The 25789-nt window shown below is 46.8% G+C and overlaps 1 protein-coding gene across 2 annotated transcripts in view; it reads right to left on the bottom strand.

Annotated features, from left to right (window-relative positions):
• ATOSA (atos homolog A) overlaps positions 1 to 20987 on the bottom strand; it is a 44507-nt gene extending 23520 nt beyond the window's left edge. The window contains exons 1-2 of one of the 2 annotated variants that reach the window (XM_084293377.1): positions 10948 to 11041; positions 10038 to 10458 (exon numbers count right to left, since the gene is read on the bottom strand). In XM_084293377.1, coding sequence (XP_084149503.1) covers positions 10038 to 10068 — 31 coding nt within the window. In that variant the 5' untranslated portion in view covers positions 10069 to 10458; positions 10948 to 11041. Of the gene's footprint in view, positions 1 to 10037; positions 10459 to 10947; positions 11042 to 20557 lie in introns of those variants that run through there. The other variant, XM_084293378.1, reaches the window with a different exon arrangement.
• Between the last annotated feature and the right edge of the window lie 4802 nt (positions 20988 to 25789).

The following is a 25789-nucleotide window of genomic DNA, read 5'->3' on the forward strand; positions in this document are numbered from 1 at the left end:
ATTTCACGGCCTGCATTTAACAGAAGAAAAGCAATACCTGAAGACAGGCAGCAAGTTTCAGACTCTTTTCAAATCCCAGTTGATTGAACTGGGAGAGATCACATATTCTAAGATACAGCTGTTCCACTGTACCCTGACAAAGGCAGGAGAGCCCTGGAGTGCCAGCATAAAGCTGTACGAGCTCTAATGCTGACTTTTAAAAGGATGTTTTAGATCTTAAACTCAAGCAGGGTGGAGAAACAACACATAACGCTTTTTGCTGATCCTTAGACTTCGCTGTCTACAGAATGGGTTACAAAAGATGCTACTTGTACTAACATGCTATAACCAGGCAGGGAGTGAAAACAAAGAGGACTTCTGCCTCAGTTAATGCTCTTAATTAAACACAATTTGTGTTTTCCCTTATACTAAGACTTCCTAGATTGCCATTTGGCTAAACGTGAACTGCACAAAATCTTATATTATAATGAAAAAACATGCATGCCAGGAGCCGACTGAATAATTTCTAAGTTTTCCATTTGCTCTCTTCGAGCTCTACTTTTTCCCTTGGTTAGCTGATCGCTACCTACATTAGGTGTTAGAACAAACTGCGTGACTTGATAAACCCACCACTGAGACAGACCCTTAAAAAAAAAAAGACAAAGCAACAGGATTTCTAGTTCAGCAGCTCTGATTTTTTTTCAGATATCTTTGTTAGTTCATAAAAGGTGAATGATTAGAAAACACCTCTTTCAGCACAGGTACATGTCACTAAAAGTACAGAATAAATGCTCAGTAGACTGTACAGCTGTAATTGGGAAGGAAGGTTTTCTATACAGCCTTCACTCAGCATCAACACTGATTTACCATGCTCATAAACATGCGGATATAAATTTTGCAAGATTATGTGGAAAATAAATTACTGAAGTGATCCTATTTGAGCTTCACAGAAGGGAGCAAGGGACCTATGGAGAGGAGACCTAGGCAAGCTTCAGCCTCCACCAGCACAGCGTGCAGCTGCGGCCAGCCAAGGTGACTTGGGAGTGGAAGGAGCCGGGGAGGAAGGCAGTACATCAGCCTACAACAGAAAACACAGCCTCCGTAAGCTTACAGAACGTGAAGGTTTTTTCCTAAGGTGTTAAAAAAGCTTAATCGTTTTCTGGCAAACATTAAAATTATGGATTTTCCTACATCAGATTTCTAAATATACATTCAAGCTTTTTTCAAACTTCCTTCACCACTCACTTCTGATGAAGGCAACCCTCTCGGAGGGGTGAGGCCTCGTCCTTCACCACAGCTTCCCCAGCCAAATGGACCCCGCAGATGAGGATGATGATGGCTGATGAGGAGCTTTGCTACCAGAACTCGCCAATTCAAGACCCAACCGAGCAGCAGCAGCGACACGGCCGAGGGCATGCAGACCGAAGGCTCTCCTTGACTTGCTCATCTTTCTGCTAGCTGTAAATACCACACTGCAGCGGCTCCGTATCTGTGGCTTTCTTTTCAATGGAAGCCTAACATGAATTTACAATGAAAAAGCACGCGTACTTGGCCAGGCCTCACCTCTTTCTGAAGGCATAACATCCATACGGCAGTTGCAGCAGTTGAGCACCGGGAGGCCTAATTCCATTTGAAAGCCAAGACTTCCCTCCCATTAAGCAGGTTGACAGCAGTTCTGCAGTAAATTCTGGCTGTGACTGCATTTGTATAATACATAAAGAAAAATGGATGCCAGAAATTTTATCTGAGGCCTTAAACACAATACAGTTCAGGACTGCACACACAAGTTTTCTCTTTAATTTGTTCAACAATCAAGCTCGACTAAGACTCAACTGTTTGCAGACTTCTGCACTATTTTATACAGAGATCGATCTAAAGATGTAAAACAGCAATTTGTGATAATAAATCACTCTTATGTTACCTGGAAAAAAACACTGGACTGTGGTTTAAAAAAACAAAACAAAACAAAACAAAAAAAGAACTACGGGAGGTATTTCAGTGCTTATGGGAGCTGCCAGAGCAGCTCTCTACATAAACCACTACATGTTTGCATCTTGTGCTGCCCAGACTTCTGCTAAAACCTTGTTCTGCAGCTTACTGCTCCGTATCGCTACATCTTTACAATATATGAAACTATCTTTGAGAACAGCATTCACAGTCATGTAGACAGGCCAGAAACACCTTTTTTTAAAACAAAACAACAACAACAACAAAAAAAAACCCTTCCTCGCTAACACTAAAAATCATCTTTGAGATATTTCAGGCTTTAGCTCATCACCTTAGGTAATTACAGTTCTTAGAAACGTTGACAACATAATTTCAAGTGCTCTTGTGCTTATTTTACTGTTAATTCTAATAACATTTCTTTTCTGAGGAGGAATGTGAAGTGCCTTCAGCTCTCAAGATTTTCAGCAAATGATTCGGGAGAATCATTAAGGGGCTGAACAAACCTGAAGCGGGAGCACATAAAGCTCCTGATGGTGAATGCCATCTATGCAGTGTATAAGCGTGTCTCAAACACCTGGTATTATACAAGAGAAAAATGCCACAGACACCCAAGCTAGTATTTCTCTTCCTATGGTCACTGCAAGAAAAGAACCGTTACAAAACATGACATTTGCTTCAGACTGCTGCCAGGCCTCTTAAAAATAAGCCAGAGCAAATTCAAGAAGTGCAACGTGAATGCAAAACACCCAACACTGAATCATTTTTGGGTGGACTCGACCGGGATGCCACAGCTGTGAGAAGCAGGGAAATCCCTGTGAAAGAGGAGCCACGTGGCTGGCAGGATCGCACGTGATGGAAAACCTTAACCAAGCCCTGGGCCTGCACAGCAATCCTGCTGCCAGAGCAGGGGGCGATCTGCAAGTGCCGAAGCACTCGGCCTTGGAAACGGTGTCACAGTCCAAAAACCCATCACTAGCCACTCACCTGCACCAACTGTGAGGTGCCAACGAGCCCAAGCGGGTGCGGTTACAGCCATCAGCCTCAGACCGAAGTCTGACTTCGAACTCCCAGGGGAGCAGCAGTACACAAACCAGACACCCCGCTACCTCCTCCTTGCTTCTCCTCTCTTGAAACGTTCCTTTTTCCAACGGGCAGACAGATACAAGAATACAGTTTCCAGGACTACTGAGGAACTGTCTGCACCTTGAAAATCTCCTTAAATTTATGCAGCAGTATCTATTTTTTATAGATATTGTAATTCCTCAGTTTTACTGTGGTGTGCCTTAAAAAACAAACCAGTAAGCCAGAGAAGGATGTGGGACGAGGGAAGGGCAGTTATTCTGGGAAAAACCACTTATGACCTAGTCCACTTTTTTGGTAAAAGTAGTCTACTCTATTACAAGGCTATTAAAAACCTGGCTGGGGCCTCCCATATGCAGCATTAGTATGCCACTTCTTCAGGGACAGCAATTCTTACCCTCCCCTAGATCTGTCACTTCTCCTAAACTTCTGGTATTATTACGAGTGCCATGGATTCGATAAGAGTGCAAAAGAGGTGCTACCAGCAGCTCACCAACGCCTCAGTAAGCTGTACTGCAGCACCTTCCCTTAGGGGCCCCAACAGGAGACTTCAAATACTCTGTCGTCTGACAGGAACCTATAAAAACTACAGCGCAGCGTCATGGGTGAAAGAAGCACCAAAGACACCCACACTTGTGCTTGGTTCAGCTGATATCCCTGTCTCAGTTAACCCATCCAGAATATCTGGACCTTAAATTGCCTGATTTTTTAAGATTCTAGGGGAAATGACAGTCTGTGCAGCTTTCCACAAGGCCTGAAAGAAGATCTCGTGCCAGGAATTAAAAACCATCGGCTGCTCGGGCAGTGATGTACTTTTATTCCAGTCCAAACCATCACAATAGTCATTGCACGTGCCTAGCCTTGTTCCATCTGTGCAAGTACCGAGCAGCTTGATGGAGACAGGTTTTGTCCCTCTCTCAGGCAGTCTGAAGAATCACCAGGAGCCTGGCTGTGCGACAGCTCTCTCGTTACAGTTCAGATTTACTTCAAGATTTAAGAACACAACCCCTAATGAAGCTGTGGAGCACTCAGACGTTGTCAGGCTTCCTGTGCACAAGCACACATGCCTTGGAAAGTACCTTTTTGAAAACCGGACCCACTCGAGCACTGCAATTTAAGAAATGCTTGTTTGCTTAAAAACTGCAAGCATCTGCTTTCCCTCTGCCCTTCATTCAGCCAGCCCGCAGTGCAGCTTGGAAGGCTCCCATAAACATCCCTGCCACCCGGCACCTTGTGGAGCAAAACAAGCTTCTGACAGCCCCAGACACGAGACACTCGCCTGAAGCGCTAAAATTAACGCTACTAGAGCACGAACGGCAGCGTGTGTTCACAACAGAGCTGTCCAAAACACTTCCCCCTCCTGGAGGGGGGCAGCGCGTCCAGGCTGACCGTGGCTGCCGGTGCGGCGCGGGCCCGGCGACAGCGGCCCCGCAGGCTCTGACCTCGAGTCACCCATCGGCCCTGGCCTCCGCGCCGAGTTTATTGCTTGCACGTGTGTTTTGTAACAGCCTGTCCCGCGTATTCTTAGAACATACTTTCCAGAGAAGCTCAGGGACAGGGCTCACCCTTCCACTCAGCGCCACTCCCAGCCCCCAGCAGGATCGCCCGGCTCCTCCACGCAGCCAGCGCCTGGGACGGCGGCCGGGGGCCCAGCTCTGCACTCGCACGCTCTAAAATCAGTGACCTGTGAGTCAGGACACAGAGCAAGGAATTACACAGAAAACAAAACACTGCGCTAAAAATAGCACGAAGAAGAATCAAAGCTTTTATCCAGCCCAGGCTCCAGGTCCTCCACGGGCTCTTTTGTATTTTGTGCAAAAACAACAGGCATCAGCAACGAGATGAACAAACAAAACCAAGCTTAGCTCCTCCTCCATCACTTACAGATATGTGTAACCAAAAGTACCCAGCAGGGGGAAAAAACGTGTTGAGTTTGAAGCCAACAGAAAATTTACACAGCAAATATACAACAACTTAAATCAGAAGCTGTCAAAATGACTTTTTTTTTTAAAGGAGAAAATGCTCTAAAGCCATCTGCAGCTCTGATACAACAGAAAGTCTCCATCTGCTACACATCGGCTACTAGCAGTTCAGACATCAAAGATTTGCCCACTTGTCAAGTTCAATAGCCACAAGTTACTCTGAATGCTGGAGCTGAGCATTAGACCAAAAAAAGCCCCTCCAAACATCACAAAACCCAAGTACCTGGAGCCACGTTCATTGTGCCAAACCTCTACATTACCAAAAAGGATTATGCAGAGATCTTCCGACACAAATCCATAAGGAAAATAAGTTTCATTATTTTGAAGCAACCACATCACATAATTTTGTTGTATTCTCTCTTCTTTTAAAGACTGTTTCTTCTTTTAAAGCGAAGATGAAAAGTGAAGTATAGAAGATTATAATAAAAACATTTTAAGTTTTGGGAATATACGACTATTAGGCATATACATGTATGACTACACTGACTATTGCTTTTAACAGCGGGTTTTTGCAGTCATTTATCTTGAAGAACTGACATAAAACATAGTTGAGAGATTCTCAGCATCGAACATTTAATCTCATCAACTGAACTAGTGGCTCATCTTGAAAGGACCAGAACCTGACATAGGGATCCAGGCATAATGCAGCTCGCCCTCTTCACCCCCAGAAGAAGGTGGAATTGAGTTCACCAGACTCTTCTTGCTGAGCTGACCAACCTGTGTGCCACCCTAGCAAATCGCATTTAGAGAGTAAAGCATGGGATCGCACCAGGCATGTGCCTTCATGTCCTTTGGATGGTCTCTGCACCCCCTCACACGCTTCTGGGAGCTCCCGCAACGCCAGGCACAGGTCACTGCCCCAAACAGCCCCTTCCCTGCTGTGCAAAACGCGACCCCTGGCACCCTCTGGCTCCTGGCTGGGGAGCCACACTGCACCCACATCCCCAGCGCGTGTATTTTGGCAGCAGTGCCCCAAGTTTTCCCCAGAGAGGAGTTCTTTCTAGTCCAGGCTGGAACGAAGCTAGAAGTACTCCCTGCCCGTGCCGGTGCCACTGCCCGGCAGCACCTCGCTTGCCTGCTCTGGGCAGCACCCACTGCACCCACATTTCCCATGGAATCCATCACTGAAAACAAGTGTGCAAAACACACAGAGGCATCCAGCCTTAAGAGGAAGGGATGTATGGCTAGTGCCTAACAGGAAAACATTTTCCCATTGTATTTTTTGACTCAATACACCTTTTTGCATTCCTCTGCTGATTTTTTTTTTCCATAACAAAATACTGTTTTTGCACTGATGGTGCAAAACACTTTTGCACCATCTTCCATGGCTTGCCATCATTCCTGTTGTCTCTCACTATTGCAGTTAACATTTGCTTCCAATTAGCTTCCGACATTAATGCGTTGGAGTTTCAAGACCATTAATTGCCTGGACTTCACAAGTTACCCTCCAATTGGGAAGCACACACACAGTGCCAAAAACACCATTTATCAGTATTATCCCTTGTTTCCTTACAACCCTCCCTGTTGGAAACCTTGATTCTGTGATAGTTGCATAATGTCCGAGGTAAGGACAGTCTTTTTTTTTTTCCATGTTTGTACAACACATAGCAAAATGCAGCCCTGGGACCTGAACGTGCCTCTTAATTTGCATCCCAGAAAACAAATACTAACCACCAGGTAAGAATTCCAGGAATTTGCTTCCCTTCTCTTTGGAAGTAATATTATGGCTGAGGAGGCTGAAGAAGTCCCTGGTCCATTCAGGTAACCAAACACAGCCACACAATATTGCTCTCTGCAAATGCAGTTTGAGAGCATACGGGGCAGGTACACGTGTGTGTACAGGACTGTCTTCACCCTGTGGAGAAGCCACTAGCACAAAGTAAGATCAGCAGCCAAAAACGTAACTCACAAAAACAGCAACAGCTGAAGAAACTACTTATTTTGAGAGCACTGATAAAAACGAGCTTACAACAGGTTGTTTATGCTTCATAAGAAGTGACTCACATGCAGGAATACTCACTGATTTCGTCTGTGGCTTTCCCCGGGGAACAAACTAAAACCTGCCTCAGAAGCACTTTTCTCCAGTAGTTTCAGTGCCGTGAAGTTTAGACTACACAAATGCTCTTTTGGGAAACCTGCTCTAAAAAGAGATCTTGCCCATTCTAGTTCTAATTTCACTTGGTAGTAGAAACAGGAACTGCAGAATGACTCTGCTACAGCACATAGGAAAGGTAGCACTTGGTGCCCTAGCATCCTGCTCAGAACAGCCAGAGGCCAGCACCTCTGCAAAAAGAGCACGGACAGAGGGAACCCGCAGCAGTATTTTTCCAGAGTGCTCTGTCTTTAACAATGCACGGCTGATGCGGAAGTTTTTATATCACCAAAGGGGCACAGAAGGTCCTACCTTGCCCAGTGGTCAGAGCTTCAAACCCACCACCCCGTCCCCACCTTGGCCACAAATGAAGAGCCACATCCATCCCATGAGCTACGGGTTCTACCTTGCTCCTCTGCACCACACTCACACCAAAGCCAGAGTCCCCTACCTCCTCCTCCTCCCTTTTCCCCTCGCAATGCCCTTCTTACAGCAATAGGTCATTTTCATACAGAGTTAAATGAAAAGGATTCAGATGGATCTGCTCAGAGTTTCAATACAGAAGGTGATAATAATACTTTCACCGCCAGGCATTTTAAAGTATGCTGTACATTAGACATGTTTCAGAACGATCTTATAGGAAGCAAAATACACAAGGTCTCTAGGAATTCATATCCACGTTCTCTTAGTTTATGTTTCCTCCTCCAGCTGGTCTGCTTTGCCGTTTAAAATTTATTTTAATGTCATAAAACCAACAAGTCATCTTCAGTTCCATAAACTTTGCTAAAAATGGAAAAATGTGTTAGTTACCATGGGAACAGTGAGGAGTCGCTAGGTCAGGATGCAGAGAACTTCTCCTGTTCTGTCTGATCATTTGCATCAGAAGTTCAGTCATCTGTTATTAACTATTTAACAACAGCTGCACTTGTTATCTCTGGTGCCTGCTATTTAAGCTTGCAGAACCTATTGCCCCACCTGCAGCCCTTTTGTAAACTCCTAATTAACGTGAGTTTAATTCATCTGAGGGCTCAGTTTTCTCCCAGGCAGGATGATCACTATTACTAGCCTTAGCTTGCTGGTCAATATTCTCCTTTCTCACCAAGGGAAAGGCGTACGCTTGTGCAGACACCCTCCTGGAAGCAGCAACTTTATTGGTAGAGATGTCGGCCTGGAAAGAATTCTGTTGGAGGGTAGATGTGGCTGCATCCCTCCTGTTTCAGCACACCCCACTACATTACATCCCCCAGTTCCACAGCATCCCTCCGTCTTCTATACCTCATCTCCTCCACACCACAGAAGGAACTAGCTTTGTAGTTTTACATCAGAATACCAAGTGTGGACTCAGCTATGTGTTACTACCAAAGAAATGCTACCTTGTATCCTCTAATTAAATCTGGATATTCATCTATATTCATCTACCAGCTGCATATGCTAAGAAAGCAAAAACTCAGCTCTCCTATTTGCAAGCTTGAAGTCTGTACTTGAAATCTTCTCCCTTGACCTCACTATCTTCATTCAAATCCGTGTGACCTAAAACAAAGTACCGACTCCTGAACCTAGTCCTAGGGCAGCTGGCCAGACCTGTTGCTCTTCACTCATCGCGCTCTCAAAAGAAAATTGGAGGCTACACACTGACAAAAAAGGAACAACATACAACTGTTTTTCTTTTACTGTTCCTAAAGCTACTTAACAGTAAAAAGAAATTAGTCCTGCTAGGAACACATACCAGGCCTTCAGCAGGAAGTCCTTGTTTCAGTCATTTAACGAGAAAGTACTGCGCCACATACACCAAAGCGTGCTGTTTACAGGTACAAGGTACAGGTACAGACAGCAAAGCTCAGACCCCAAACTTATAAAGTGAAGGAAAACAAGTTGTAAAGTACTTATGTGGGAATGGAGAGAGAGCTTTGCAGAGTATCAGAAGGCTACATCACAATCCAAATAAGAAGGGAATATTTTCCAGTCTAGTCTTTCGCTCAGACGGCGGGCACACCAACAACCTGATACCTGCACTAGCAATCTCAGCGCAGCAAGAACTGGTGCAGAGACAGCAGGGGCTAAGATGCCCTCTCAGATTCTACTGAGATGAGAGATTTGGCAGATGAACGTACATGTGCGTACGACAGATCTAATACAATAGCAATGGCTTAGGGCACCATGTGATAGTGTATCACAAGAAAACAAAATTTCATTACTTCTGGTGCCAAAGAAGAAGATGCAAATAAACAGGCTAGACCATCTAAAAAGGCTTCTCTTTGGCCAAGTTCAGGAAAAGTATCTATTAAGAGATACTCAACTTCCCAAGTGCAGGTTTTGTGAATTACACCCAGGGCAGCTTTCTGACTATCAAACCCCATCTCACTCCAGAGATTTGGTTCAACTCCAAGAAGCTATCCAAACACTGATGGCACATCTAAGCCCAAGATAAATACAGCCACACTGAGGAAGAACTATTAAGCACATTTTCTGTCCACATGTAAGCATGTGAGGCACTTACTAATGCTGTTGGGCTGCCTTTTTTTTTTTTCCAGAATACCTGAAAAACAAGAAAGTGAGAAACAAACCAAAAAGCGCAAATGCACTGTTAATAACAAAGTTTTAAGAGAATATTCACAAGGAGAGAGATAGAAACACTCAAAAATTCAAGAACTTTATTTTAATGGATAACACATGAAACAGTAGATACGTAGTATGCGGGTTAAGCAGGAGCTGATACTCTTGGAACTTTATTACAACCACCACGTCAGATAGAAATCACACCTACAAGCTGAAACTTTTGCAGCACTGCTGCTAGAACAGAACTAGCTATCCAGTTACTTTAAAAAAAAAAAAAAAAGAAAAAAAGAAAAAAAGCATATGTCTTGTTAGGAAGTATCCTCAGGTGAGGAATGTAGATTACGAATCCCATTATTTTATCCAAAATAAAGACCAAACAAAAACCCCATGTAAAATCTGACCTGTAGAACTGTAGGTTCTTTCTGCATTCATCTTCTCTTTAAGCTTTCTTACTTCATCTCTCAAAACTCTTTGATGTTACAACCTGTTCATCGCCATCTAAGCGGTGGGTAATATATCTTGTGGAACTTTGTCAGAACATGTTTGACCACCCAAAATCCTCCTCCTAGCTAGCGAGGCTACGTTCAGCTTCAGGAGGTTTCTTTCAGTATTTGCAGTCCACATTTAGTGCATGGAGTGGAGGAAAAGAAGTAAGGCTAGCAGATCAAAGGCAGAGAGTACACTTCTTCATCAGAAACGCAAGGGTCTCAGAAAGAACAGAGATGAAATTGATGATGAAGCAGCATGAAGCTCCTCAGGTAATTTTTCCAATGCTATTAACCTTCACCTACAAGGTCTGCCCTTAAGTGGTTAAACAGTAACCTGCAAAAGTAAAGAAGTTACAAAAGAGACAAGGCATACTGCTCATTGAAAAAGCTCTGGGAGAACGGCCAGGCCCACAGAACTGTTTTAAACTTTATTTAGAGGGATAAACGAGAACATTACAACTCCCAAGCTGTGCAAGAGACTGCTCGCTTTAAAATGGATGCCAGAGCCCAATACTGAATTTGGAACGTGTGAGGAGGTTGTGCCGATGGTTTTAGAGCAGAGCTGTCTCCCGCAGCACAACCCGGCCGGTAACGAGCAAGCCGCGCCGTTGGGCCTTCACAGCTCCCTCACAGCCGAGATGTAAGGGCTCAGCAGAGTCCCGGTTCGTCTCCCCCCCTGCTAACCCTTGGTGACCGGCCGCACAGGTGCCAGGCAGCAGGCGTTCGACGAGCACAGGGCCAGCCCCTGCCCGCACACAGCGCCCAGCGCCCGGCTCGCCGCTGCCCGGCCCGGCCCCCCCCGCCCGGCCGCCCCCGCACCCACCTGCGCCGCGCGTCCCTTTGTCCCCGCCGCGCACCATCCCGGCAGCGGCAGCGCCCGAGCCCGTGCCCGTGCCCGCCGCGGGGGCGCGCAGCGGGGCGCGCGGCCGGCAGGCAGAGTAGGGGCGCGCATAGCAACAGCGCCCCGCGCCCATTGGCCGCGCCGCCGCCCGGCCCCGCCCCCGCGGCCGGAACGCTCGGGGGACGCGGCGCGCGGCCCGGCCGCCTCAGGCACGGCGGGGCCTCGGCGGGGCCGTGCCCCCAGGGCAGGGCTGGGCAGCGGCCGGCCCCGGAGCAGCCACCCCCGGCCCAGCGCCGCTCCGCTCCGCGGCAGCTCCGTCCCGAGGCGCTCACCGGCAGCGGCCCCGCGTGGGGCCAGGCGCCCAGCCTCGGCCTGCCTCGGGCCGCGCCCCGGAGGAGCGAGGTGCAGGCCTGACCCCCGGCAGCACAAGGGGCTTCAGGGCACGGCGTGTGTACGCAGCCCGGCTGCAGACAGCACGAGCTAAAACCAAAATACGCTTCTGACGACGTGCCCTTTGTTTTAAAGGATCGTTGGGGGTGACATTGTTCATCCGCGGAACACAAGAAGAACCTTCTGAAGCAGCAGCCAGCGAGCAGGAGGCTGCACAACCCCAAGGCCGCGGGGCTGTCGTGGCGCAGCAGGGGCACCGCGGGCAGCCCCTCACAGCACACAGCGACCTCCGCACCGCCAGCCGCTGCTGAAAGCCCCCGAGCTGCCGCTCAGTGAAGGTGCTAGCAGTTTCACCGGGATTTTAAAAGGAAAAAGTATCAATGCGTGGCATAAAGCTGCTCAACATTTCATACTGGAAGCTTAACTGAGGATGAGTAGAGCTAGTTTATAAAAAACACACCCAAATCAGAAATCTGAAGGCCATTATGTATTCTGGGATGGGAGGCAAGAACATAAGATGCCTTTCAAGCATTGCCACTTAACCTTTCCTAATTGATCCAAGATCTTTTCTCACAGAAACTCTTGTAAAGCCAGTGTGACTGTGTAGGAAGTGACCAAAGGCAGTACAAGAACAGCCAATTTTAATAAGCTTCACTCAATGTAAGATGAGGCAGGTGTGTATTCTGGCAGTTTTACTCTGAATGCATTCAACTTTTTTCCCCTTCACATTCCCCAGCCTTCCAGCCCCTCACACGAAGATGGACTTACCCTTTGCATCCTCTTTTAAAAATGGCTCTCCACTGCAGAGCTTTTCTAGTGTTATCAACCATTCCTCCTGTTTCCGCTTCATAAACTGGCTGCTTGTTTTTACTCATTCACTTTTTACCAGCATGAACATGACTAAAACGGGACTCCCATCCCTTCCTTGCATTGGTGTGGTGTAAGCAGCCACCGGCCTGAACACCTGACCAGGAGCACTGCTAGTGGTGCAGTTTTGGTAGCTGTCAGCATCCAGCCCTTTTCCCCACTCCCAGTTCTCCAGATACTTTGTTTCTCACAGCCTCTTCATGGCTAACAAAGTGTCTGCCCATCTGAATGGCCTACCATTCACAAGGCCCAAGCTGAGTTTCCCCCTCAAAGCACAGCAAAACAAAGCCACACTTCATTAAAAGGCATCTGAAGTGGGAAGCTTGGCATAGCAAATTCGCATAAAGAGTCTTGTTTAAAAATTTTTACAGAAAAGAAAGACTTACTTTTGAGCGGTATAAGAGTCGATACTGATCCCTTTGACCTGACCATGCACTCCCAGTTCGTGCTGGTCCTGGCAACTTTGCCCTAGTCAGTAAGAAACTCCCCCTCCTTTACTCCACATCACTGGAATATTTATGAAAGCTCTTCTCCTCCTGATCCATCGGTTCTCTTCTCTCCTTCCCCCAAGTCAAGCTACTTGATAAGAGTTAAAAGCCGAACTAAAAGCCGTGATTAACAAGGGCAAGCAAACAGGAGGCATCAGCCCAACGTATCAAAAAATCACTATGCTCACACAGAAGTTATGTCCTCAGTGACTAGTCACCACAAACATTTACTCAAGTGTTTTTCTTAACCACCCTCAGCCCTTCCAAATCTGCAGACAAAGCTTTCTACCAAACTTGCTGGCCTGCTTGGAAGTGCGAATTTTAATCATGGTTGCACTTGGGCTAGTGCCATGGCAGGAAACCAAGAGCAATGCCTGGTTGGGGAGAAGGGCTTCCATACTCTGAAGCAGAGCACGCTGACCACGGCAGCTCTTCTTGCACCTCTCCTCCTCTCTCCCCTGACCCTCAGAAGAAGTCTCCACACCACCACCTCCCCCAGTGGTACTGACCACGCTGTGGGTATTAGCTAACACTCACCAGCTTCAATTCTTCACCAAAGTCCTCTTTCTCCCCTTCCGTCCCCCCACTGTACCTGATGACAAGATGATACTTGCACAGCACCCTGAGAAAGGAGCTTAATTTATTGCAGCATAGGGAACTGTGAAACATGCCCTAGAAATCTTGAGGACTCATCAGTGGGCAAAAGGAATCCCTGCACGCACGGCACCTGCAATAGGTTAAACTAGTACAAGCAGTCACCTGCGTCTCACTAAGGAATTTCACAACCTACAAAGGACCTACTTACCAGCCTGGTTCCCAGAAATCCCAACGGAAGTCACCAACTTCACAGGATGCGCAATGTAAAACTGAGGACATGGCACACGCCTCCAGAGAGGCCTTCTTTCGGAAAGTTCTCTTTACTTCAGAATACATTTTTATTATACCTCAGAAAGAAACCTGTGACTGTGCACTTACAGCCATCCCACCCTGCAAGGAACAAAGTCACACTTAAGAGGTTTGGGAAGTCTTTTAGAGGAGTGCATCCATCACAAAGAGGCGACTGGGTACTACCTGCCTGGATGGAGAGCGTGGATGTCCCAGCAAAATGAAAAATGGTCAAGTCAAATTAACTGGGGGAAGCTGAAGAACTCCCCTTATTGCTCTTAAAAGAAACAAAGATGCCCAGAAGACTTCTCAGTATGACTACTTTGTTCACGTCTGTTTATAATAATGAATCTCGCATTCAGAAGGGACACGGAAGTTTCATTATTAGTGCATGTGTGTGGAGTGCTTCATTCCTCAGGTGCTCATTTGCCTCCACAGCTCCCCCCTGCAAGTCATCCCTGACAACGTGCTATCCCATCACATCTTTTGAGTCAACAAAACCTAGTAAATCCCATTCCACATACCAACTCTAAGCAATTTTGGTCCAAAAGCTGACATTAAAAGGTAAAGTACCAACCATCAGTGAAAAGAACTAGTTCTTCTTTGTTACGTGGGTCTGACATCTGAATACAAGTGAGCTAAGTAAAAAACACTTGATTTGGTCACCGTAGCACTGCAATGTTAAAAAAAAAAAAATAGCTTGAGAATTATCAAGGCTACCGTACAACTTAATTATATGCTTATGAACAGCCTTTAAAAACAATTACAAATTGCTCTTCTGATCTTGGCAGAGTTACACTTACAGATCAGCTGTACGCGGCCCAGGCTGAGCACTTACAGCCACATCCATCCCACCCTGAACAGGACGAGCAGAAAAAGGACTATGGAATGAACACCAAGTCTTCCAAAGTCCAACTGTATTTGCATTCACCTAGGCATACAGACATGCTGAATTGCCTATTAATACACAAAGTTTTGTGCTCAGTGGTACAAAGGTGACTGTGCAATTGTACACGCACGCCTAATGCATTTGAAGCTTAAGAACAAGCTTCTGCCCAAACATTAAATACAAATGACCTGCAAAGACTGAACAATTGAGCACCACCTTCAAAGACAATGAAGCGAAACACCTTCAAAATCTAAAAACCAGCTTGTAAGTATCACATCAGGATGGAGAATTCATTAAAGCTGTCATTACAGATAAACTACAAGACCTTATTGACCAGAAGAACAGCTGGTAATTGCTGGACTGGTATCTTAAACCTGTTGCTGATAGAACAAACCCTATGGCTATTCTGCCACCATTTAACAGTTGCTATTAGAAGTTTGTCAAAACAACAACAACAAAAAAACGTTCTGTAAAGAGTGAAGTAGAGCAAGTTCTTTCAACAGATGTTACATAGCCGGTTTGTTCCCTGCAGTTAATGTTTTCACAGAAGATTTCTAATTTTAATAAGCAGAATTTCATTTGGCAACAAGCTCACATCTCTCATGAGAATTTGTATTTATAAATGTTAGCTTATTTTTAAAAACATTTAGAAGCTGGCAGACCTCGGATCCAATAATAGTTTCAACACTGCCCTTAACTAAAATCCCATCTAATATGTTTCAGCCCAAGCATCTCATCTGGCAAGCCAAAGTTTCTCACTTCAGCAAATGAAGAATACAGTCAGAAAGGTCAGTTATATAGCCCAAGCCTTGGCACAGCCACAAGACCCAAAATACCCCCGTAAATGCTTCTCAGTGTCAGTTTCGTCAACAGGAGCCCCTCCGAAAGTGGCGAGTAGGGACAACACCAGCCAACCACCACCACCAAAATAGCTTTTTCTAGTCTGGTTTGTTTTCCCTGAGGGACAGACAAAGAACAACCACTACTGAACACCGGTAACAGCTCTCTTCCAGCACAAGAGCTGGTCCTACAGCGAGGACCTGCCTCACTATTGCTATCTAGGCACACATTGCAGAGCAGGGAGAAAAACCTTAACACAAACAGGTATTTCAAATCAAAACTTAAGGTTTTCTGATTCTACAAATGAGTACCACTAGATTTATTTTTGGAAGAAGAAAGATGAACACCTAAAAGCTAAGAATTCCCCTACTTTTTTTTTTTTTTTCCAAGTGGAAATTTAAGAGCATATATTCCTATTTCCTGCGGGCAAGGACAGAATAATATTGAAAAAAATCTAGACTCAACTAAAAGGGAAAAAAAGAAAAAGCTTACATTCCTGTTCACTTATCCTCTTTCACTGTGCCTGCACATTACGTGCTCTCAGGACAAATCTGCTCCCCCCAAAGATGAGGTGGATGGCTTCATGCCGTACAAAGGGAATCTGAGTGTAATATCCTGACCACCTGCCAGCATGGTTTATTTGTTTAATCCTAAACAGTTTTAGTCTCTTTTAAAGAATAAGCTGTTTTTATTTGAAAGTCATCTAGGTAGGAAAAGCAGGCACATACCCACCCTTTCCTGCCCTTGGCTGCTCGCCCCCCTCTCTTCACGCATCTTTCCGTGGCCGAGACGTGCTGGAGCACAGCAGGGTATTAGGGTATTTCTGCCAGAAACGCTTCCTCCTGGGCCAGGAAGCGGCGTCACCCCCCGCTCATTATCGCACAACCTGCACTTACCTGTGGCAGCCCTGCCAGGAGCATTGCTGAAACACCTTTGGGGTGACAGCTCGGCTGAGCAGGAAGTACCTCATTGCCAGTTTATTACTTTGTTTACTGTCTGCATCCTTCTACCACCAAAAAAAGTTAAGTGCTTTGCGATGTTTCGCAGAGAAGATTTTATAAAATTAAAGTGTCTGTATCGCAGCGCAATACGGAGCACTGGAATACCACTCATCCCTTTTCAAGAGGTATTTTCACTTCTGGACCCACACAGTCTGCAACACGTATTTGCAAACAAGTTTTCCACAAATGTTTCCATGGAAGAGCTAATACGGGCTATAAAACTAAGTTTTTTGCTTTTTCTTTTAAACCAAGGACCTTACCTGACCTCCTAACTTAAACTAACTCCACAACCCCTCACTCACTTCCTTCAAGAACACACGCCCGCCCCATTCTTCCTCATAAGATTTGAAGAAGAGCATTCAAATCAACTTTTCAGCTTCACCAGTTTCCCCTCCAGCTTTCCTCGCAGATACACCCAGAGCTCCTTCGGGTGTGTTTCCAAAATGAGGCAGTAACCAGCAAGGTGCTTAACCAAAGAGTTAGCTTTCCATACCAAAGCACCCAACAAGGTGCAAGAAAGTCTCTTAACCCAGTTACTGCAAGCAGACCCAGAGGCATATATCTGAGTTTGACTTGCAAAGAAGGAAGGAGAGGAGAAGAGGCAGTCTTCTGACTGATTGTTCCTCTTGCAGGCAGAAAGCCATTTCCTTAAGTTAGGACAGTCTCAAGGAGGGGACTGATGCTTCGGAATGTAAAACAACTGCTTTTTGCTTGATTTGTAAGTGAGAACGGAACAGTCTACACAGACAAAGTGTATCAGAAGAAGAAATAAAGCAAGGTAATAAAAAGTAAGAAAAGACTAGAATAAGGTGATAAAAACCTGCCATAATGAATTCAAAGACAAACAAGCCTGTCCTCCTCCTCTAACTGATCCTTCATGCAGGGCCGGGGGTGGGGGGGAAGGAAGGAGCAGCAACTCGGAGCCATTTAGACCATCGTAAGACTTCTGATGTCGTGTAACATTCCCACAGTAAAAATATCACTACACTGTCGATTCATCTAAACCACAAGATTTTTTCCAGTTGTGCACCAAGTGTACTCTGAGGGTACAAAACAAGCCCTCCGAGTTTGGCAGTATGCTATCGCCCTGCCATTGTGCAATGTTTTCATTAACTCCGGTGGTGAAACAGCGTGTTTATACAGTTTATGAACAAAGCTCAACGGGAAGAGTCTGCGAGCACTCTGCTGTGAATTCTAGCTCTGTCTTCCAAACTCAATAAGCTGGGGAAGCGATCTGAAGTCATCAGAGTCGAGTTCAATAGAAGCAACAGCAAAGCTTTGTACTTGAGAAAGGAAACAGAGGTCCAAACACGCGACACGAGGCAGCTGACCAGGCAGCTGTACTGCAGAGCTACATTGTGATGGTATCAGGAATCACAGCGAGGTAAGCTGATACCTTCTTACTGCAGAAAGACAAGAAACAGAACGCAACCTTACTCCAAAAGCACTGGAAGAAAGAGAAAGTTCCCTCTTTTCACTGGCGCTGGTGAAGCCTCAGCTCAAGCAACGCGTCTGCTGTGTGTTAAGATGCTTCAACACTTCCCTTTAAGGGTGCCACCGTCGGAAAGGCAGCGCCAAGCAGCCAGCAGCAGCTTGCTTACTGCATCGCCCAGACCCGGAACAGAGGGAGTTACATGGACGTGCCCAGAGCAGCCACTGCCCTGCACGCCGACACCCCACCTGACGGGCGGTCACGGGACATGCCCTGCACGTGCACGGCAAAGGAAGACATCAGCTTTGAAAGCGCAAGTAAGAACGCGGCCACGTCTCTTCCTGACTCACCAAACTGCTCCATGGCTTTGCCTTACAGCACCCCACACCCTACTTCCTCCACACTGCTCTCAAACATTGAAAATTGCAGATAAAAACGTGCAAACTTTCCTTATTGTAAAGAGAGGTGGTAAGTTTACCTTTGGGCCAGATTTCTTTGCTTAACAAAAATTTCCTTTTTTCTTTATTTTTTTTTCTCACCTACTTAAGCTGAAACATTCAACAACATTTCTCCCCCTGTTAGAGGTGTGGTTGCAAAATTAGATTTCCCCTTTCCTCCCCTGCACCACCCATCTCTGCTGGTAACAGCCAGAGTCTTACTGGTATAGTAAGGCTAACCAATAGCATCTCCCAACGCATCTGGGCATTACATCTTCAGTATAGTGTAATTTACATGTAATTCTAATTACAAGAGCCACACGCCTCGGATCTGAGCAAATTCTGATATAATTGTGCAAATGAAGAAAAAATATCAAGTCTTTTCATGTCTGTTTCTGTTTCCCATGCTGTGTGGATCTGCAGCCTTCTCAGGGCTTGCGGGCCTGCAGGAAGGCAAAGGCTGGCGAGCTGAGAGGTCTGCCTCCCCTCTGCCCCCTGCTATTAATTCACCCCGACTGGAAGCAGGTGACTGCACACTTGACTGCTCGTATCCTGGGGTGCAGCTGCTATGCAGAGAGCAGCACACGTAAACATTTGCATGATTCGTGCCTCTGCGGGCCGCATGTGGCATTTAGGCAGCACTTTCACAACCCCCTTTGTGCATGGTATTACTCTATGACATTAGCACACAGCTAAGCTGCAGGCATTGACTAAAATGGCTGGAGGTACTCGCCAGTGTTTGCCAAGATCAATGATTTACTTTAAGATTTTTGTTAGTTATCTTAAAAGAATTAAGACATTACTGCTGGTACATTTCACGCTCCTTGCCATAGAGGTTTTATAATGGATAGGACTCTCTAATTAATTAACCACTAGCTTCTGGGGGAGGGGGAGCAAAAACTAGCAACTTGCTTACTTAATAATGTTGGTTCCCTCCACACGAGATTAGTTTTAAAAGGCATCTGATCACTTATTATACAGCAGCTAAAGGCGTTCTCATTGTTCTAATATTTTCTGCCTAAAGATCAAAGAATAGAATAGACAAAGGTCATAGGGAGGTTTTAGATTGCTACAGCAGAATATTTTAAAGCTGCAAATATTGACTTGGGTTTTATCTGACGTTGAAGTTTTCTTCCACCTCGACAATAGGTAGTTTTCAAACTTCAGTTTCTAATATTAAAACCTCGAGAGATTCTAAAAACAACCTGCTTTGATGCAGTCAGTCGTGAAGTTTTAAGCAATTAAGGAACAAGAACAGCAAAGAGGAAAGCTCATTTCACTCCCCCAGTATTTAAATCACATTAATTTATGCAAACATTCACAAATCAACCCTGTCCTGTGTACGTGCTATTGTCACAGCACATAATCGTTACAGCACATACATCCATAAAATCCACGTAAGAGTGGTCAATTGTGCAGTGTGTCTGTTAGCAAACGTGTCATTAACGAGCCTAATTAAGATGGCTATGTCATGTACGTGTTAGCCTTTAACAGATGGATATCTAAACTATATTGAGGTGTTTCTCAAAACACCAGAGTGATTATAACACAAAATTAATGTGTTTTTAAAACTGAAAGCAACCAGGTAAACAATAGAATCATCAAAACTTTAAGAACCCCAAATATCTAAGCGAGGATGTATTTTAATTAACGCTCACAGTTACACCATATGCCCAAATAATAAGATCTGCCTTTTTTAAAATATTCTTGCTCTAACAGGAATCAATAATTGCTGCTCGTGTGGTTCAAAATAGAAGTCATGACATATTTTCAACTCTAGGGGCATCAGCAGCTGTTGCTACGCTGCAAAAAGAGCTGAAGTGTTATAAACACATACGTAGACAGGCGACTTTATTTTTCTGCAAAACCAGACGCCAGTAAGCAAGGCAAGGACAGCAACCAAGTGACCATGAAGAAAAAAAAAAAAAAGAAAAAAGAAAAGAAAAGAGTATTTTAGCAGGCTTGTTCTGGTGCATCTCCTTCATAACCGGCACAAAAAACCATTGCTGGATGAAAAACAAACGCAGCAGATGTAAGTTGTGGCTATTTTCAGGGCATTGTGCAGCGACCCTGGCGTTTGTGTCCAGGTACTGACAGCGCCTACAGATGCCCGATTTGCCTTTGATCGGCTCCTGACCCAGCACTGCAGCCCTGTGCTGGCTGTACCCGACCTGCGGACTGCACCACCGCCAGAGAGAAAGGGGCTCGTTTGCTGTTTTGTCTCGTCTTCATCAAACCGCGGCAGGGCACAGACGCAGGGCGCGCAGCGCAGCGCGGTGATTGCCCTCAGAGCCGCGCAGCACCGCGCTCCCCGAGCTGAACCCGGGCGGCTGTGCCCGCTCCCTCCCCGGCGCCTCGTTTACCTCGCTCGGGCTTCATGTTCTCCGCTCCTCCGGCGCTCGGGGACGAGCTCGGCCGATCCGCCCGCTGTCCCGGCGAGATTTCGGGGCTGCGGACACCGACGGGCGGCCGGGGCTGCCGAGGCGGCGCGGCTAGCGGCCGGGCCCCCCGGCTGGCATGGCTGCGGGCAGAGCCGAGCCTCCCCCGCCCCGCCGGGCTGTCCTGCCGTGACACGGCGGGGGGCGGCCCTATTTATAACCTGCCGGGGCCGAGCCCCGCCGCGCCGAGCCCCGGCTCGCCCCCGGCCGGCCGCGCCTCTGAGTCACGGCGCCGCGGGCGCTGCCGGCCGGGCGCTGCCCCCCTCCGGCCGCTGCGAGGCCCCGGCCCCGCTCCCGGCCCCTCAGCGCCCGGCGGCTGGCGGCGGGGCTCCAAGCGGCGCCTCCATCCCCGGCCCCGCCGCCGCCCGCCCCCGCCTCAGCCGCGGCCCTGCCTCCGCCTCCTCCTCGCCGCCTGACTGACGGGCGGGCGGGACGACGGGCGGGCGACCGCCCCCCTCCTCCTCCACCGCCTCCTCCCCGCCGCCGCCGCGGTGCGGGCCGCGCTCATCCCATCCCATCCCAGCCCCCCCTGCCCCCCCCCGGCCGCCTCACGGCCCCGCAGCCCGCCGAGGGGGGGGGGGGGGGAGCGCGGGGGCGGTGCCGCCCTCCCGCGGGGCCCCGCCGAGCCCCGGGCCGGGCCGAGCCCGCCGCCCGCCCCACGTGCCCCGCGGTAGCCAATCGCCTGCCCTCACTTCCGCCCGCCGCCGCCGCGCGCGGTTGCCATGGCAACGCGGCTCACCGCGGCCTGCTCCTCCCCGCCGGCCCCGCGCTCACCGGCCCCGCGGGCGCCGCCTTCCCCCGCTGCCGGTGCCCCTCCAGGGCCGTGCGGCCGCTGCGGGCACCGGCGTTATAGGCGCGCAGACGCGGAGCTGTGAAGTGCCCCCCGCTGGGCCGCCCTGCCCGAGGAGCCGTGAAGGAGGGCGGGCCGGGGCCGTGTCCTCTGCCCTGCCCCGGCACCGGCACCGGCCGCGCTCCGTGGCCGCTTCCCGCTCGCTTCACACCGCGATGCCGTGCTGGGCAGGGAGGCGCCAAAGCCGGCCGGGCTGCGGTTACGCAACGCGTTAACCCGGCAGAAAGTCGGGTTTCTCCAGAAGGGACGGGCGGGCTCCGTCCCTCGTGCGAGGCCCGTGGGCCGGCACGGCAAAGCACGTCAGGAACCTGCTCTGCTGAGCCAACCTCCCCCTGGCCGGCTCCGGCAGAGCCCAGGGGCAAATCGCTGCTGCTAGCACAGGCAGCCGGGATCGCCGCCCGCTCAGGTGTGCCGGGATCCCTGCATGTGCTTAGGATCAGCGCAGCCACCTTCCTCTCGCAGACCAGATCTGCCACGGATGCTGCAAAGCACGCATGAATTCATTACGACTCCATTATACGCTATTTGCCTTACAGAAACCATGCCTGTTTCCCTCTCTTGTTTATCGGATGCTTTGTACTGGGCAGGTACTTCAGGGAATAAACTGTCCGGTAAACATCTCTCTGCTCAGCCATACCCCGATACGTAGGCCAGGAGGAGTATCACATGCAGTGCTTTGATACTACACTCAAGTACATGAGTGTCACTTCTGTCGCTGTGTGACTCCTGCAGACGTGTTTGGCAATTACAGACCTCAGCTCTCTGGCGGATGCAATATAATTGCAAATGTGGCAATCCAGAATTATAAAAAGAGGAATTTGACTGAGCAACAACTAGTGTGTGTGTGTGTATATGCACATGTGAAGATGAGCATGACTACACAGAGCATGATTCAGCCTCCTGTCAGATCCTCCTACCGGTGATAGTCATCCAAATGAAAAGTCACATCCTTTGCACCACTAATTGTTGCTGTAAAATATTGCAAATTAGCTTGTAGCTTGTTCTAATGTTGGTTTTCCAATCAAAAATGAATCTGTCTTTCTACTGATTAAATGCAACTGTAGCTATTTAACTGTTATGCGTCACATAGTTTTTAATTTTTAATCATTTTTAAAGTCTTAATCTCTATTTGGCATTTTTCTTTAACAACTGACCAGGCACAGATAGGCCCAACTTCCGAGAAAATATTTTCTCAAATATTTTCTCTTTTCCCCCATTGTTTTCTTAACTGATTAGCCAAATAGTAAGTGCGCAGTTTCCAGTTTCTTCAGAATTCAGGCCAATGGGAAATACAAGTACCAGCCTGAAAGCTGTTTACCATAGGAAAAGGAGACCATTCTAAGGGATATGACAAGAGTAAGCCAGGTTTGATCTGCGGGGTCCTGGTGTACGTGGCTGTGCATGAGATTTCAGGGTCAGCTTCTCCTCTTGACTCAGACCATTTCTGGACCCAGCGAGCAAGGAGTATGTTTGGTCCTGCTTTACTTCAGACAAGAAAGGACTGTTTCCCTTTTGATCACACAGACTAGAATAATGATAACTAAAGATAACTAAAGATAAGTAATGATAAATAAAGAGAGCAAATTAAGACTGATCAGAAAGATCTAATTATGTAATATTTCGTGGATAATACGATAAGCAAGTTAAGGATGAACACACCAAAGGTGTGGATTCAGTTTGGATACAGTGACTAGAAATGGTTTGAACTCATAACTCTCCTCCCAGTCAGCGACCAAATGATGAGCACTGCATGAATATGCAGAGAAAATATGGCATAAGGGGATCCAGCCATGCGAACTCGCTTACGCATACTTGAAAACTATTTGAGAACAATGACAGCACTGAAATTCGTTTCTGACCTGAGAAGCCAAACATGAAGTCAAAGCATCTGAAAAAGGAACGGCTGCATTCACGTCACACAAAAGCAGGATTAGTTTAGAAATACTAACAGATCTTTAACTGCCAAGCCTAAATCAACACCTACTTCTCTGAGCACTAGCACAAACAAAACTTGGTTTCTTATCAGTTTATGTCCCACAGCTGATTAGCTTCGGTGTCTACACAGGTGAGAGCTGATGCTGCAGTGCCTGTGCAGTCACAGCTGCTCTCACGTATCTATAGTCTCTGGTGCTGAAAAGTGTCAGTTTCCGTGGGAGCCCCATTCTCTGCAGGAACATTAAGAAGGCCATCGGATTTTTTAAAAACAGCACTTAGGGCAGCGTGACGCAATGGTGTCACCTATGTCTTGTTCCCGGAAACGTAAGAATAAGCCTCGTTTGTTACAGGAAGTTTGTTGTTTTTTAACTTTTTTAAATAATAATAATAAAAAGTTTCTTCAAGATAAATGTATGGCTGTGCTTCCTTTCAGAACTTCAGCACTCTACGCTTTTGGTAACTGTCCCCGCAACCAGGAACAAAGTGTATTTTTGGTTTTACCCCAATTGTCTTTTTGGCATTAATTGTCACAGAAGTGATGTCTGATGCAGCAGATCAAGATTCCTGCAATTCCTGCAGATAATTACTGCCTCTTAAGTGGCATAGCACAACTGCTTTTGACATGCTTGCCTCTGTGGTAAAAAAAAATAAAAATCACCACACTTGGGAGAATATTAGAGCCAAAGGATGAAGTTAGACAATCTGAAATAGACTAGGGGCTACAGTCTGCAGTGAAACAAACTTGAAATGTGCTAAAAAAAATAACAAAGAATCAACTGTAATATAATCGTTACCAGTACTAACCGCTTTGGAAAGAGCACTAAAATAGAAATGAGTTATGTGCTTGTAGGAATTTATTAATCTGTAGGAACAGAAGAGCCAACTGCTACTGAATTATAAACCCATGTAATTAAAGTGTCATATGTTCTAAATGTTTAGTTTTAGGGTTTATAATCATTTTGGGGTTGGCTTTTAATTAATCAATATATACAGATAAGTGAGTCTAGCTGAATGGAAGAGAATTCTTCCTCATATTTCTTTCTCAAGATGCCTATAACCACAATAACAAGCTTGAGCAAAATGTCTTCCCTGTGTCTGCCTTCCTTCGTGTTACAGCCATTGACTTCAGCCTCCAGTACTTCTGAGCGTACATTTTAGCCTCCATTCATCTTTATTTGTCAGCTAGATTTAAGTATTTTAGTAGCATCAACCTAAACAGATAAAAAAAAAAAAAAATTGCCTAAAATGCGTTTCTCATCCTCAGCGTTTCCAGGCAGCACAGCCTGTGATGTCGCAGAGGTACTGCAGGGGCAGAAAGGCAGCGCCCCCAGAGCTCCTCCACGGGATCCTTTCACCCTGACCCGAGAGGCAGGAAGATCTTGCTGGTGGGAGCCACGGAGGCGGTTTGGTTCTGTGCTTATCACAAGTTACTCTGTGCCTGTGCACAAGTTCCTCCACTACTGTTCTCACCAGCATAATTTTGAGCAGCCCTTAGGCCTCTCCCAGGTACATTTTGGCTCACCTCAGGATCAAAGAGAGGAAAATAAATTCCTCTAATCTGTTCATTTTGAATCCCCAGACTGTTGTATCAAAGTCTGGCAAGATGGACTATATTCATATAGTACAGAGCACTACGTGATGAGACTCTGTGTACTGGGTACATACTGACACAGCTACACAAAGGGATAGGAAATGAAAACCTTCAGCCCAGGATGTTCAGCCTTGGCCTGCAATATTTGGGCATTTAAATAAGAACAACCTGATTTTAAAAGGAAAATTAATCTTCAGATCCCGTTGAGTTTGGCAGAATCCATAGCATCCTTAAAAACCTGCTCACCTCTACTGAAATTCTTAATGATGGAAATGGGCACCTAATTTTAGGTATGTTTTGAAAATGTTAGCCTATGGGCTCGATTTTCTGCTATCCCTGGTATAAATGCTTCAGTCGAGTCCGTGGAGTCAGTTCCACAGGAAACCTGCCCCGTGACTGGAGAATCAGGCTCTATGGCAGCGTAGGAACAAGGGAATTTTTGTCGTCTTTCTTCGAAACACAGATTGCTGGCCTGGTGCTAAATATTTTGAAGAAAGTAAACAAAAAAATGTAAATCACTAGGTGCTGTGCTGTTAGACCCTGGCATTTGCTGACATACAGAGATTTATATTTTCACATAGTTCCTACCAAAAACCTCCACTGCTTAATTTCACTACCGTTAGGCCCTTTTAAAGCAAAAATATATAGCTATTATCATGTTCTTATCTCTTAAATTAACTTCTTGAAATGATTTACTTGACTTCTGATATTTTTTTCCCCCGTGCTCTTAAATTCCTTCATTTTCCCAGCAGGACTTTCTCACTGGAGACACAGCCAAGGC

The sequence above is a fragment of the Netta rufina genome, assembly GCF_964035555.1.
Source record: "Netta rufina genome assembly, chromosome: 11".
Lineage (NCBI taxonomy): Eukaryota > Metazoa > Chordata > Aves > Anseriformes > Anatidae > Netta > Netta rufina.